This window comes from Bradysia coprophila, unplaced genomic scaffold (assembly GCF_014529535.1).
Source record: "Bradysia coprophila strain Holo2 unplaced genomic scaffold, BU_Bcop_v1 contig_732, whole genome shotgun sequence".
Classification (NCBI taxonomy): Eukaryota; Metazoa; Arthropoda; class Insecta; order Diptera; family Sciaridae; genus Bradysia; species Bradysia coprophila.
In genome coordinates this window covers 2,021,414-2,037,576 of record NW_023503972.1, presented here as the reverse complement: position 1 = coordinate 2,037,576, position 16,163 = coordinate 2,021,414, and the positions used below count along the sequence as shown (strand labels likewise).

General features: G+C 34.8%; 1 protein-coding gene and 1 long non-coding RNA gene across 4 annotated transcripts in view; one reads left to right on the top strand and one right to left on the bottom strand.

Moving 5' to 3' along the window:
* Window positions 1-16,163, bottom strand: part of LOC119084427 (G protein-activated inward rectifier potassium channel 3) — a 37,792-nt gene that overhangs the window by 10,538 nt on the left and 11,091 nt on the right. For 2 of the 3 annotated variants that reach the window (XM_037194405.1, XM_037194404.1), the window contains exon 2: window positions 15,667-15,917. In XM_037194405.1, the coding sequence (XP_037050300.1) occupies window positions 15,667-15,905 (239 nt within the window). In that variant the 5' untranslated portion in view covers window positions 15,906-15,917. Of the gene's footprint in view, window positions 1-8,678; window positions 8,785-8,862; window positions 9,128-15,666; window positions 15,918-16,163 lie in introns of those variants that run through there. The other variant, XM_037194406.1, reaches the window with a different exon arrangement.
* LOC119084429 lies at window positions 5,068-5,691 on the top strand. Its single transcript, XR_005089060.1, has 2 exons — window positions 5,068-5,104; window positions 5,623-5,691. It is a non-coding gene; the product is annotated as an uncharacterized LOC119084429 (long non-coding RNA).

Here is a 16,163-nt window from a genome sequence, read left to right as displayed (position 1 = left end):
GTGACGCTAGTGTAGTAAAAATTAAACTTCCAAAACATTTGATATCAGTTTTGGTGACGCATTCTGCGCCTCAACGTAATCAATTTTCACCAAGAAAATTTTAACAAGAAAATATGTCAACGAGAATTTTACCGATGAGATTTTACAACGAAAGTTTTACAAAAAAAATGCGTCACAAAGTGGCAGATGATTATTGTCGTATGAGGGGTTTCCTCAGCATCTGACATTTTGCGCCAAGTTATCATACACTGGAAATCACTTAATGCACTGGGTGCGTCGATGGACATTAAAACTCTGATAAACGATCTAAAATTGTGTTTTCTTAAGTTGAACATGCAGTATAGCCGAAAATATTTCAAAAATATGAAATTTCAAGATAACCGCCATATTCTTGAAATGTAGATAAAAGTTTACCGTCAACGAAACAGTACAAGTGACACTTTATCCCAACTCTCTACATGCCGTATAGCCGAAAATATCTCAGAAATACGAAATTTCAAGATGGCCGCAATTTTCTTGAAATATCGAAAAACGTTTTCCACCAACGAAACTGTACAAACGACACTTTATCTTAACTCTCTACATGCCGTATAGTCGAAAATATCTCTAAAATCCGAAATTTCAAGATGGCCGCATTTTTCTTGAAATATCGAAAAAAGTTTTCCACCAACGAAACTGTACAAGTGACACTTTTTCCCAACTCTCTACATACCGTATAGCCGAAAATATCTAAAAAATACGAAATTTCAAGATGGTCGCTATTTTCTTGAAATGCCGGAAAAAGTTATCCGTCAACGAAACTCTATGATTACCAATTTACTCCAACTAAGTATGTGCCATGCCATATAGGCCTAAATACAATAAATACAAAAAATTCAAAGAATTTTCAAGATGGCTGCTTTCCACCATTTTGTTGGACATTCTAACCCTAAAACAAATTCCACATTGAAACCTGAAACCTGAAATTCCAAAATGATCCAAAAATTTTGCGAACAAACAAATTTTTCAAATTCATAATTTCGCGCACATTTTATATGAAGCACGGCAACACTGATCTACTACACAATCATTATAATGAAAATGTGTAGCTGTCATTTTTGACATATGAATGAAATAATGGCTTTCATATAAGTGCGTTTTTTGGAAATGTTCGTGAAAATGTTTTAATTAAATTTACAGAAATTAAGTAAAACATTTCTATTAACTCGAATATGGAGACTGTGCTGAAAATGTGTGAAGATGCTTCATTTCAAGTGGTGTTTTCTCCGGATGTAGACCACCGTTTTTAATGATCTATAGCTCGTTGAACTCGTATTGACGAGCACTTTCGTTTGAACATATATTTTTAGCCCCGTACGAAGTACGAAGGGGCTTATAGGATTACGATGCCGTGTGTAATTGATGGAATTCGAAGCAGACGGTAAGGGCAAAGTGTTTGCCTATGTTCATAGATAACGAATCCGCAATAAAAATTGTGTCTGTCCGTCTGTCCGTCTGTCCTTCTGTCCGTCTGTCCGTCTGTCCGTCTGTCACGTCGATATCTTGAGTAAATCAAATCCGATTTCAAAATTTTTTTTTTCCCTGAAAGGTAGTTGAAATAGTGAGGCTAAGTTCGAAGATGGGCGATTTTGGGTCGACCCCTCCAGAGCTGGGGCCCCATAAGTGCTTTAACGTTTTCCAAAGATTTCTCTGGCCATTTAAAGGCTACACTTGTAAGTGATACATCAAATGAAAGGTATTTACAATACCTATCCACAAAAAAAAAGTTTATGGAAATTGGATGACCGACTCGTGAGTTAGACCCCTTGGTGTGAACTAGGTACAGGGCGGCAATCCGTTTTTGCTTGTAGGTTAGTCAAATTTGAACGGATTTAGATAGATTTTGATTTATTAGATAGGTATTGACCGTACCAATCAGAGAAAAAAAAGTTTATGAAATTCGGTTTACCGGAGCGTGAGCTAGGTCTCTTGGAGTGAGCTTATATGTGGCTACTCGGCCGTACAGTGAAGGTGGTGTTTTTTGTTAATATCTCGAGTAAAATTTAACCGAATTTCATGAATTTTTGTTTGTTTGAAAGGTACTAACGAATGTAAAGCAGCCGTTGTACTTTCCACCTCCTAACAAAATGGCCGTCGGCCGCCATTTTGGATTTTTGTAAAATCAATATAAATAGGTGAAAATGATAATTCCAAAATCACTGATCAGTGGGAAGTGTAGTTTGTGCTACTTTTGAAAGGAACGTCGTACGGGGCTTCGTAATTGCGCTATGCGCAATTTTTAAGACGTACACATTGCATAAGAATTTTACGACGTTTACGGGCGCAATAGGCTTAGGGTAAGAGTAGGGCGACGGACGAAGTAGGGTCACGTGCGCAATAGATGTACGGGTTTGTACGGGGCTCAGTCGCAGCAAACGCTCCGACTGTTCTGACGGCTCGTTTTTAATTTGGTTCAGTATGGAAAAGTTAAAATGTTCGCCTGTATATAGGTTCCTTAGTCTCCCGTTGGTTGTTTTCTTTTTTAGGAAGTCGACTAGCGTCACGAACCTCTGCTATCGCTTCGGTTCATGATTCTTTTGGTACGCGTGTCGAAATGGTTTACAATAGCAAGAAAATAGATCTCAGACGTTATTATTGTCGTTGTCTTGTACATTTTTCTACTTTTGGGCATTAAGGCACACAATAAGAAGCCTTAATATTCACTCCGACAAAAAAGTGTTGAGAATCTGTAGCAGACAAACTTACTCCAGTCAATCTACGGGTAAGATTTACAACTCTTTCTTGTCAGTGAAACTCACTCAAATCAGTTAGCAAACATTACTTTTTATAGAATTTTGTAAACTTTTGGCAAAATGTATCTACGAGAGATGTGGCAGGTAAGGTGGTATTTCTCCATTCTTTTTATCACTATTTACACCAGGGTGTAATTACCAAATTGTACCAATTTGTACCCAATTTTCGAAACATTTGAGGTTCAAGTTTCTTCTGAGGAAACACTCTACTTTAGGCCCAGTTTGTTAAGGGAAAAACTAACTTGTGTCTGACGAAAAACTGAATTGTTAGGCCAGTTTGTACACGAAAAAAGAAACTTTTGCAATTGTCTGCAAAAAGTCACTTCGTACAACATATAGGCTTGCGTAGGCATACTTTAGTGGAGATTTCTAGTGGAATGAACGATTTAAATCCTATTCAATGTTTGAAATTACCAATTCTAGCACTGTGCAGAACTTCCAATTTCTAGGCTGAGCAGCATTTTTGAAGACTTATTCCCATTGAGAGCCTGATCTAACTGGGATTTCATTGTAGTATAACAATTTTACTGTGGGGCTCTTTTCTGAAAATAACACTACGACTGATGTCTATGGGTAAGATAATACTATGCAATCTCACATTCAACTCGATAAAGTATTAGAATACTATGCCATTAGGTCGGAAAGCACCAGAAGAAACAAATAGACACCAACAGAATCAAAGTACGAGAATTAGACGAACATTATTTCCATTAATGGCAAAGTACTAATTGGCCCATTCACATCATTTCTCCTCATGATGAATAGGCCTAACAAATAACCTCTCTAGCAATCGAAGTACATTCAATAAGGTCAAAATACAACATAGCCTTTGCATTTTACATGTAAAATTGGATATTACAATGCATGATTCTACAATCAAAGAAATGAGGTGATATTTTGACAGCGCTAAAACGATGTTTGCTAGAGAGGATATTGGCCTAACAAACAAAACTTTACGAATTTTCCAGGAAATTTTCCATTTGGATAAAAAATGTTTTGTCCAAAAATTTGCATTTGAAGTTAAATGAAATGTATGTTTGTGTCTGTTGTTTTTGAATATATTAAGCAAAACACAGCCGTTTAATCAAACATTACACTCAGCATTATTTATTCGACTATAATTAAATTTGACGTTCCTCTAAATAATAAAAGTTGTTCCAAAGCATCGTCATAACATCTTAATTTTCCGTTCTATTACACGGCAGTCTAATAGCAAATATTTTAGCAATTGTTTCGTGAAGAGAGCAAATATTGAGCTAAATTTGGAACCAGATCGTCACTATGCGTCAAACAAATCGATATATATTTACCTTCCGTTCACAGACGAAATCGGAAGTTAAGTTTGGAAGACCTTGACAAATTTAATGTTTTGCAATTTCGGTTGGATGGAATGAAAAACATGAAAATATTTATGGAGTCAGGATGCCAGAGAGTGGATAGAATAGTAGAAATTGAGCACACAGAGTCCAAAAGACTATTATAATACCTTCAATGATATGAGCATAGTTAATGAGTGATGTTTAAACGAATCTGAATTACAACTCTAAAAGCATAATTTGTAAATTAGATAATCGATTCGGTGTTACACAAAAACTTATCGTGTAGAAATATCATTATACTTTTCCTGTTTACACAATTTTACCATATGTATTTATACACACATCTGCACATAGCAACGTTAAAATAAATGAGTTAATGGTTAAGTAAATTATGTTTGACATTCCAGTTTGTGATGGTAACAATTTTAAAGTTTTGTTGAAAAAAATGTGATCGGTTTTTGAGTTGGTAGCATACCTCCTCCAAATTTATCGAAAAAATCAAACGTCATGATTACAAGTAAGAGAACGATCAGGTGCCGCATTCATTTGAACCTTTTTTGGCCAACCATTGTAATATTATAAAATGGAGTAAAGAGGCAACATACATTTTTCACGAATTTAATTTTTCATGTTGAAAAGGGTTGTGGCACCAGTCTCCGGACATGAACCAGTAGTCGGACGCCTGTTGTTCAACAGATAACATATCAAATTTATGTTGACCAAATCTTAGATGGTGTGGAGCTTCGTAACAAAGTTTATCAACGGAAGAACTATAGATGTCAAACAACTGCTACAAGTTCAGACACTGGTGCAAAGAATGAATGAAAAATCAATGTGTGTACGACAGGGGCTATTAAGTTGAATTAATTTGCCGAAATTCGCCAAAATTCGCCAAAATTCGTCGAAATTCGCCGAAATTCTCCCAAATTAAAAAATTCAAATTTTGAAAATTTTCTTCCAAATTTATGTTTTTTGAAATATTTTGCTAGTTTTGTGATATAGCATAACAAAAATATGCAAGAATCTACCAAATTCACAAATATATGTAAAATTCACAAAATTAGGACATTTTTCATCGTTTTTCCAAAAAAAAAAAGCCATCATGGCTTCCCGGTTAAAAATAGATTTCTGGAATGTCTTGGCCAAAAATATGTAACTAAGTTCTAAGATTCTTTGAAATTTCTTAAAATCATGTATAAATTCACAAAAAATCGCCAAAATTCGTCAAAATTCGCCAAAATTCGTCAAAATTCGTCAAATTCGCCAAATTCGCCAAAATTTGCTGAAAATTCAACTAAAAGATGCGAAACGCACCTAATGCGAAAAGCACCTAATGCAAAAAACACGTAATGCGAAATTACGTCAGAGAACGAAGAAAAATAAACGTCACTCTCGCAGTTTGTTTTCGTATTGAGGTGTTTAACTCTAGCAGCTAGAGTCTAGCTACACATATTGACGAGAATTAGACCGAATTCAAATTTTTCTTTTCTTTTTCTGTCAAGTTTGATAAGACACGCATTAAACCTAAAGCTTGTGCCGAATCAGCAACAGCTGAACATCTCCAGCTGGTCGACAAAGACGATACCTTTGTATAGAAAACAATTCAAAGACAAGCTACATACAGGGCATGCATACGTTAAGGTCATCTATGTGCGCACATAACACGAATGACTGTAGTAAACTTGTTGTTTAGAATGTGTTTTGATTGTATATTATAAAAGTAGAGTGTGTCTGTTGATCAGCTGGTGAAGTTCAGCTGTTGCTGATTCGGCACAAGCCTGTGGTTTAATGCGTGTCTTATCAAACTTGACAGAAAAAGAAAAGAAAAATTTGAATTAGGTCTCTTTCGCTTTGGTATGTGTAACTACATTACGGTTATCAACTTTCGTACCACAACTTATGCCGCGAAATTCAAAGTACATTTGGTGTTAATAGCAATAATATTCTGTTAAAATAAAACGTTCAGACAGGATGTTTATCAATCTACTACAAGTACAGTAAATGAATAGGTGGAAATTGGAAATTAAATTCTTAATTCTATATGAGATCAATGAGTAATAGAATATTGTGTTTAACGCAATTCACAAATAGAAGTAAAACAAAATTGCTAGACGATCAGTCATAAGAGTATGTGAATAAATTAATGATCATAGAATATTGAGAAATATGTCGAGGGTAGGTGTTTAATTCAATACAAATCAACAATATACCTATGGCAAACGAATATGACGTGACGTAAATGAGATGTGTAGCACGGAGGCTCGGTATACAACACAAATGAAATCCGCGTTCAAAGACTTTGTTCGTAATTTTTGAAACAAACGAAAAATTATAAATTTGGATATGAGGTGGTTCAGCAAGTTGTACAAATCCGACATGTGTGCTTCAACAAAAATTACAACCGAACATATGTAGTGGACTTTCGTCATCATACATCTAAAAACATAAATGGAAGCTCTGGTACAGCAAATGTGTGCACGAGACATCGAAAAAAATCTCGCCAATTTTTTGCTATCATTTTGATAATGATTTTAACTAATTATTTCCTGCGGCATGGCAACAAAACATTAAAATAATTGTTTCATTAAGTACACATATCACAGCCCAGTGTATACTAAATACCAGCACCGAATGACATAAAATACAATAATTTGCTAGAATATTACATTCGAAATGTGGATGAATATATATACTATAAACTATACACACTCATGGGCAACGTTCTGTATTAAATGGAGTAAATATTTTTTTGGATATCTATTTGAATGTGGGTTATTTGTGGTTTATTTACACTTTTAAATTGTTGGGAATTTAATGTGATGATTACGGAACATTATATGGATTTAATACAAACCAATATTATATTATGTGCAATGAAAAATATTGGTTTCTCATTTTCAAGGCACAGAGTGTGTGCGCTGAGACATGTTATAATATTCACATCTGGTTGAAAAAGTAAACTAAAGTTTGAAGATATTAATCACATGATAATTTGAGTATAGACAGAGGCATACGATTTACGTACGATGTAAATTACCAGCTTCTAAACAGGAGTGAAGTCTATTAATTACAAAGAGTTCCGATTAATTATACAATTCACGTACGATACATTATGATCGCCGGTATGTGCTGTGAGTAAGCACTATCACAACGTTAAGTCAAATCATTTCAGATGTTTAAATAATTATAGACTGTCAGTCTAACGATATAATGTATGTAGAAATGTTGTATCGAATCTTAGTTTTGAAATAATATTTCGACAGCTTGTCTACGATGGGTTCAGTGGTTGTACTGGTCTTCCACCAAAATGAACCGTGTTCAGTTCTTGCGATCCTGCGTCAGACAAAGTTCCACATGGATTTTTTCTAGCGAGTATATTAGATGTAACCCAAATACGATCAATTTGTGGGCACATGTCCAGCCTTCATTTATGTCTTTAGCCTACATTTATGTCTTTAGCCTACAATTATGTCTCTAGCCTACATTTAAGCGAGATATCAGTCATGCGCCTAACTTATCCTAACTTTTCATCTGGTCTGTTCATCTGGTGGTCAACCAAATTAAGTGAATTTTTGTAATAAAATTTGCTGAAATTTAGTGAAACAATTCTCAATATTAGGCCCTGCACACAAAAGTCAATTACTTTGTACTTGGGACTAAAAAGCGGTATGTGAGAGTCTACGAAAATTTCCTCCGATTATCTTCGTTAGAAGATAATATTTCTCAACCAAAATAACAAGCAGTCTTAAAAAAATTTGAAATTCAGTTCCGTGGCTGGCGTCCATAATACTTTCTTTTCCATTACCACAGCTATGCTTTGGTATAAAATCGTCATTTGAATACCTGATTTGCACGATTGATTTTAGGCAATTTCGTGAGTTGTTGGCCGAACGGAGTGAGGCTTACAAGCGAAAGTGCCTAAAATCAACCGTTCAAAGAAGGTACACATGTGAGTTTTCATGAAAAGGACCGAAAACTCAGAAAAATCAAAAATGGCCCTCATTTTCGGCCCGAAGCATGAAAAGGAATTTTAGTCATAAAGCCTTTTGATTTATGGGTCAGAATAACCTTTTTGATTCCCGAATGACCCGGGTCAGAATCGATTTGACAATTAACCATCTACCCCATGGGTACTAACCACAGCAGAGTAAAATAAACTTTACTCTCTTGGACCACGAGTCAGTTTAGTTGATTAAATACTGACATAGAAACTTCTAACGTTGTGACGTTAGTGATGACGTCTGATTTTAGGTTTTTTTTTCTGGTCGGATCCCGGTAGGAAGATAGAATTTTCACCTGCGATGTGTGTTTTCTGAACAGGTATAAAAATGCGCATTTTGATACAAAATTACCATTTCAGCAAACAGTTCTGCCGTGCAAAATATGGTTAAGTCGACGAATTTTGCGAATATTTTAAAGCACATCAGACGACACGAAAATGATAATTTTTGTTGTCTTAAAACAAATTCATGAAATTCAATATTGATTTTTGAAATATATTCGCCAAAGCGGCAAAAACTGAATTTGAAAATATTTAAATTTCATTGAATTAAATTAACGAAATTACTTTAAATATTCCTCTCGCCAGGCTCTTTCGCCGGAATGAGTAGCTCGAAAGACAATCATTGACACTTCACTGATGCATCGTCTTAGAACGGCCATCACAGGATCCACTGTTCCAAAATATATTAATTACAGTTCAATAAATCCGTTCAATATCAAATGGACCAAAGTGTCGAAGAAACACTCGCAAACGTAGCACAGTTCGACACAATAATTATTATCAAAAGAGACCACATTCCAAACATTTGTGCAATAAAAATTCGATTTTTTTTTGTTTAAATTTACTTTCTGCCTATTCTCTATTTATATGAACAATTGCACTTCTCACGAACTGTTGCATCGAAATAAACTTGAAGAGGGAATTTATAAAGCGGAGACTATTTTTAGTTCAATTTTTCCGAACATTGCACATTTGCGATGAGCATGTTTGAGCGAAAAGGGCTTGACTAACGAACAAATCAAGCCAAAAAAAATTATCTTAAACTTTGTGTTTCATTCAAAATCATTGTCAATGTATTACATTTTGGCGTGTTATTTTGTGTGTACCAAAATGTACACAAGAGACAATTAAAACAGATGTTCCGTCTTTAACGTGTTTTTATTATTAGATTTACACGATGATTGTGTATGAGATCGATTATATATTCATGTGTAGCCACAGGGTTGCAAGTCGATATTTTGCGATACAGGGTGGTTCATAAATGCGTAATTATAAACGAAAAAAAAAAATGGATTGCAATTACATCATGAGAATTAAAAGTCCATTCTTTTAATCGTATTCATATTGCTATTGATACTACAATACAACATGTTCATTAGGGTCCTGGTCAACGCAACCCCACTTAATTTTTCGTTAAGTTGTCCTTAACCTCAATCATATTGTTTAATACTTTCGATATTTTTCGACATATCTGACATCGACGCTACGATACAATTATACGTATGTCCGGACGTACCGATGCGCCATTTCAATCTTGACGCCAAAATGACCCTAGAACAGAATATTAGAGCTCTGCGCTCCAAGCTCTATCGCCTTTGGGTAGCTAGTCTGGGCCTGCTCGTAACATCGTTCTCATGTGGTAACGAATGTTGATTGAATAGAGATTGTAGTGAATTGGATTGAACGTGACGTTTCTTACAATTCTCTGGTAGTATACCAAACAATAGCCGGTTTTGGTCAATGTCAACAGATTTTGTGTCTTACTTTGACTCAGCCGTTTTACCAGTTGGTTCTTTAACACCATCATACGGCTATGCTACAACTACTAGTATGTTACTATACCAGGGAGGTAATGTGATATCTCGTGTATTGTATTGTACCTTACGACGATGGTAAAGAGTTTTCCCTGGGGATGGAAAGGCCACATTTACACCCTAGTAAGATAATATAACTTTAAATTATTCGGTTGACTGTGACAATATGTCGATAATGTAGTTAAAATAAATTTATTTTGTGTTTACATAAAAAGCTCCACGAGCATCTTAAGGTAATAAAGATGACCGAACTGAACGTTCCTTGCCGGTTTTTTTTAAAACTTTGGGCAGAAAACTATAACTATATGGTGTCGAACATAAATTCAATGGCTTAAACGGGCTTTGACATCGACAAAATGAGGTCGGGCTCTGTAAGTAAGATTAGTTAGTTTTCTTGGGACACTTCTGGCATCTTATGTTTTAAAAACTCGAACAGTTGCAGTGACATAAACACAAATGAGGTCGGTATGATGCCACCATCGAAAACAAAATCGGTTTAAGTTACGGTGTGTATGTGTAGGCACGGCATATTTATGTGTATTGAACTTCAAAGTAGGGTTCGAGTATGTTTACGTATGGATAGCATTACGTTGAGCAATTGAATACTTTAACCAAAACAACCTATTTTAACGACCAAATACTATTATCTGGTTGAACAACATGAATTCGTTTGATGACGTTTCAGTATCTATAGCGAAATGCCCAACCAATGTAAATATACTACAGAAATTGGTATAATAATCTTCAGGTCATTCACATTGAGAATAAAACACGCTTAGCATATGAGGCTAGATTCCGAAAAAAAATCTGTTGACAACAATGCGAGACCTTGTCGAATTTATTGTTTTTGCTGATTATAGAGATTCGTCATACGAAAAACATTCGAATCATGAAACGAATGTAGACTAAACTCTTCAATGAAACCTATAATTCCAAGTGGGTCGTTTGAAATGGAATAATATTTTAGAGAGAGATTATAATATGCCTGAAACGAGAACTTATGTCCCCAAACTCAACCTGTTGTATTCTCACTATCACTGCTACAACATTAAAAATATATCACATTTTGTGAGGTCTCTAATGCTAAACCTGACCGGCATCTCCATTCTATATTTAGCGTTAAAAATATGTATTTAACGTATAAGACAGTAACCCACAAACTAGTCCAATGAATTTTATGTATATCAGCACTTCCATCAACATTTTGGCAATTATTTCTGGTTGTGGTTTTTGACTTGACTCGCGAATACGACAAACAAAAAATTTATACAACAGAAAAATACACCGAACATACCATTGATACTGTATTATCGCTGATGTGATGAATCATGTCGATTTTCATGATTTGACGTAAGCAGTCAGCATGAACGTTGAAATACAACTTTCTTGGTATTTCTTTCCAATCAGTCGTTTCATTCAATCGAAAATTTATGACCGAACAATAATCTTTTATCAACGAAAAGAAAAAAAGAGAGAAGAAAAAAACGCTTAAGGTAATTTGAATGTTAACAGTTCAGTAAATATTTATCATATGATCTGTGGCTGCTCTCCGCAATTAATTTCATCCATTGTCTCGGTTTATACATAATGTAATGTAGTTGTTTCATTGTTAATGTTTGATTGATTAGACTAGAAACTATAGAGTTGATTGAGTAGTGACGTGCTAATTTTTGAATCATCTGACCCGATTGGTAAGCAGATCTGTCTAGACAAGCTAAGGTTTTTTATTTCTTTAGTACCAGAAGCCAGGGCCAGCCTGACTTTGGCTGGCGTTCGGGCGGTGTTATAGTTAGAATAATAATCAATTGATGTGCAATATCGACCATGTCGTTCAAGTCTCTTAACAACAAAAAACTGTAGAAATCGTAAATTTTAAGCAACGATACTAGCAATGGTTCGCTTTACTGTCAGAGTCTTTTATCAATTTTTTGCTGTTCCCACACAGATCAGTGAGAGAAATCCTCAGAGCAGCTGTGAATAACTTTTGTGTAAATATAAGGGCCAAATTCCTGGAAAAGCACAAGTTAGGTACACGATTGAGATTAAGGCGAAACTTGAAACCTGACCCGAAATACCTGAAATTACCTGAAACCTGAAATTAATCTGAAACCTCATCTGACCTGGTAACTTCTCAGGTAACCTTATTCTTTGATTAAAATGTTTCAAATTTAAATTTCCTCAATTCAGATCCAAACAGTTCTGACGAATTTAGATCATTTAACTTTTTGAACTGATAAAATGCAGGTCAGACCAGATAAGATCTAATTTCAAGTTTAGACTGACCTATTTCAAGTCTTAAGTGCGATCCTCATTTTAACAAACGTCAGTTTTTCGCACTAGTGCGTAAATATATTCTTGAAAATACATTTAGTCACTACTTTCATCCCATTACTGTACAAAACAGCTATTTATGCTATTCAGTAATGACATTTGTAAGTTACGCCGCCTGTGTACAATGTTGTATGATCGTATTTTATCGCACTAGTGTGATAAAGGATTTGCAAGGGGTTGCTGGAGTCACACTAAGATTATCTACGGTATTTATTCGATCTTCTTCATTGCATCAAACGTTGTATGCAACACGAATCGTATTCTGGTACATTATTGCATACGATGTCTTGCTTACCTCGGCTTCGCCTCAGATTGGTAATCTAACATCTAGTGCGATAATATACCTCCCAACAATTTTTGTTACATAAATAACTATTATGCAACCCATCATCATAATGTGCAAACTTTAAATGTCTCGTTTGCATAAAGACGTTTTAACCTTTGAGAAGTATAATGACTGTCAATGAAGCACCAAAATATGCCGAATGGATCATTAAATGTTATCAAACCCTTTAAGAAGGTTGAGCCTGAGAAAATATTATTAGTTCTCGGAGTGCTGCCCGATCGGACATTTCTTTCCTAGTGGACCATCATCGTCAGGTCATTTGAAGGACCTCCAATATGAGTTTGTGGTCTGCTCGGAAGATTTGATACAAAGAAAATATCTTCTCACAGTCCGATTATCATCTCAACAACATTTTGAAGTAACGCCGGACGAAATGTACGAAAAAGCAATGAAAGTAATAAATTAAAATTTTTAATTGTTGCTTGGAACTGTAAAGATTGCAATCGAATCGCATTCAATGCAAGGTCATCAGATCATAACACCGTGTTACAACATAACTTGTATAACACCTCTACATCTTAAACGGAACACTCATAAAGAATGGAATTGAAATTTCCATTCTATTTCCATTATTTAGTAAGTTTTATTCGTAGGAAAATTCAGTAAATTAACCGCGTCATGGTTAAGTAGCAAATTTAATTATGCTTTAAAGTGTTATTTCTGGACAGAGAGGTTTTTTTTTGTCGATTTCAATAAAACCGACGAATAAATTAAAATTTCGCTTAATTTACAGCTTAAGCATACGATTTCGATTATTGGAAAGCAATTGGATGTTTACAAATTGCAGATTCTCATTTTGTATAGCAAAAGCGAGAACGTCTAGGTGCGCGATGATGCCAACTGTTTTATTGATTTGAGGAAATAATATTTACAGTCTTCTCGTTTACGTAAATCAATCTTTGAAAATTAAACATCGGAACTTGATTTGACTTTTGAAGTATAATCTCACAAAGACAACAAGCACTTTGAGCATTTTACTTTTCTCTTTTTTTTCGTTTCAAATTCAGTTTAAGTCGTGCAGGTGGTAGGTGTAATATGACCACTGTTAGTTTGTATACAGTAGATTTTCCAGTCGTTGTGTCGGGGAGTTATACAAACAAATCGTTCTACACTGAGAATGTTTGGGATAATATACGCCAGACATGTATGAGTATTAACGTGCGACACGTATTTCCATACGCGTTCCATGTATAATATACGATTACTAGGTTTTAAGTGCTACTTGTATTTTATACAATGGCGTACCTCAGCAATAACATGTTCCGGCGTATATTATCCTTACATCACTTCTATATGTGCCAGACGAAATGACTTTTCTCAGTGTAAACTCTTTTTTTCGCTGTTTGTAATCGGTGGGTGTAAAAACAAACAATTCGTAGTATGCAGTCTATGCATTAGATCTTCTGCTTACACGCGCATGCATACGACTTACAAACTTAAACCGTACCAGCATAAAACGGATTAATGAAGATATTGTTAGGAATTGGAAAATAATGAACAACCATTAAATGACAACTTCAATCGCAATTCTAATTCAATAACTTAACTCTATTCATTCCATACGTGATACAAAGTACCAATCTTTACAATACTTAGACGGCTAGCATCTGTTATTGATAACGAATTCAGGAATAAACGATGAGCTCTGACTAATGCGGTCTTATATAGCAAGAGGTCATGTTAAAAAAATTAAGTAATAGATTTAAAATCGAATTTTTACAATGACTAATTTTGGTGCAAATGTACAAAGACGGAGGCTTTTTTGTCCACTAAATTTTTCTACATTCAATGGATTCAAATCTACAGCCAAAATATTGTCATTGTTATGAAAATAAGTAATTAGACCAAAATGAAGTAATAGATTCGATAGTATGATAGTATGTTTGATATTGAAAATTTAAAAAAAAACGCAAAAAAGACCATAAATAAAACCAATATCCATCCAACAACAATTGGTAAATGGAATAAATATTTACAACAACAACAAAAAATCATTCGTCACGACCCAATCTAAATATTTAATCCGATGTGCAAAGAGTTTGCTGAAGCAGCTTCTATGTTCAGCTCATTTTTGATAATATTTTAATTTATGAATAATTATGTGTACAATTGCCAAATAATCAACAACACACTGCGCTGTAAATTGCTTTTATCTCAAGCTACTACTGTTGAAAACGTCGTATAAAAATTGTCAACAGCGATCTAATAAATTTAAGTGATTTGATGTGTGTAAGAGATGTAAACAAATAGCTCGTACTTAAGGTACCGAACTTAAGGTACCGACAACGAAAAAAAAAGTTCTATTTTGAGCAAGTAGTCAAATTCCATTACATCGAGTGACGCATTTTGAACAAAAAAATTGTTTATTGTAAAACGAGCCAGTGTCGACGTCATTTTTTATTGCCAAACGTGTTCGTTTCGCGTTTCATTTTAGTATCGAAATGGGGTACTGAAATGGAGTAATGAAATGAAATAAATTCTTTTGGCACTAGTGCTATAAGCAAATGCATTTTGGTAACCAAAAACACAACCATTCTTTGTTATGTCTCGAAGCCGTCTGTTTATTGGAAGTTGCGACAATCTAAGCTTTCTGTTTCTTATTTATGACAGTTTTGATTTAAGAATATTCAAAAAATAACCTCCAACAGTGTCACTGTCTACTGTTTGAACTATATCAGTCAACAGATGAAAAAAATGTTCGAAGTGTAACATCAGAATGACCTTAAACTTGAAGAATTTTAATCAAAATGTCGTGCTTTGAACTAATTCAGTGACTAATGTGTTTCTTGAATGACTGTCTACTGTATCTTTGTGCATAGGTGTTTATGTGGATTCAACAAAAACTGTTGTACAACACGTGTTAAGTACACAAACCACACATGATAGTATCTACGGTAATTTTCCACAGTAATTGGTGTCTCAACACTTTTTGTACCTACAGTTCTGCTACGACTGTTCTCAATTCACATACGAGACTAGTGTAGCACCCTCCTCAACCATGCATGTAGTACCAGATACACCACACGACAATTAAATCAGTTCCATTTTATTGTACACTTACCTCGAAATAGGACCGGGAGAATCGGTAACAGCCTTAAATGATGAGCGCAACGAACGATTAAAGTTATCTAGGAATGATGGTTTCCTTTCCCCCATTGACGGTGTCGGAGGAATGCTTAAGTTATTTTTGATCGGTTCATCGTCGATCTTAATGATGACTGGTGCAACCGTATTTGTACCGTTCAGTAGTTTTGTCCATGCTGAATCCTCATGGGAAGCCTCCATTCTAACGTCAGCCATTGCGATTTGAAACTGTTTGTGCATATGGAAAGAGAGAAAAAAAATAATTGAAATGAGAAACAAAATATCCGGTGAGATAAAACGAAAGTGTAATATGTCAATGACTGCTGGAAATATGAGTTTTCTGTTGAAGCTAGATAAAACAGATTTAGTGTGTCAATCAAGTAATGTCAGTCAGCACGTCAGCTTATTATCAGAATAGGTTAAGATGGTTATCTTATCCTTGTTATAAAAAAAATCGTAAAACCTAATAAATTA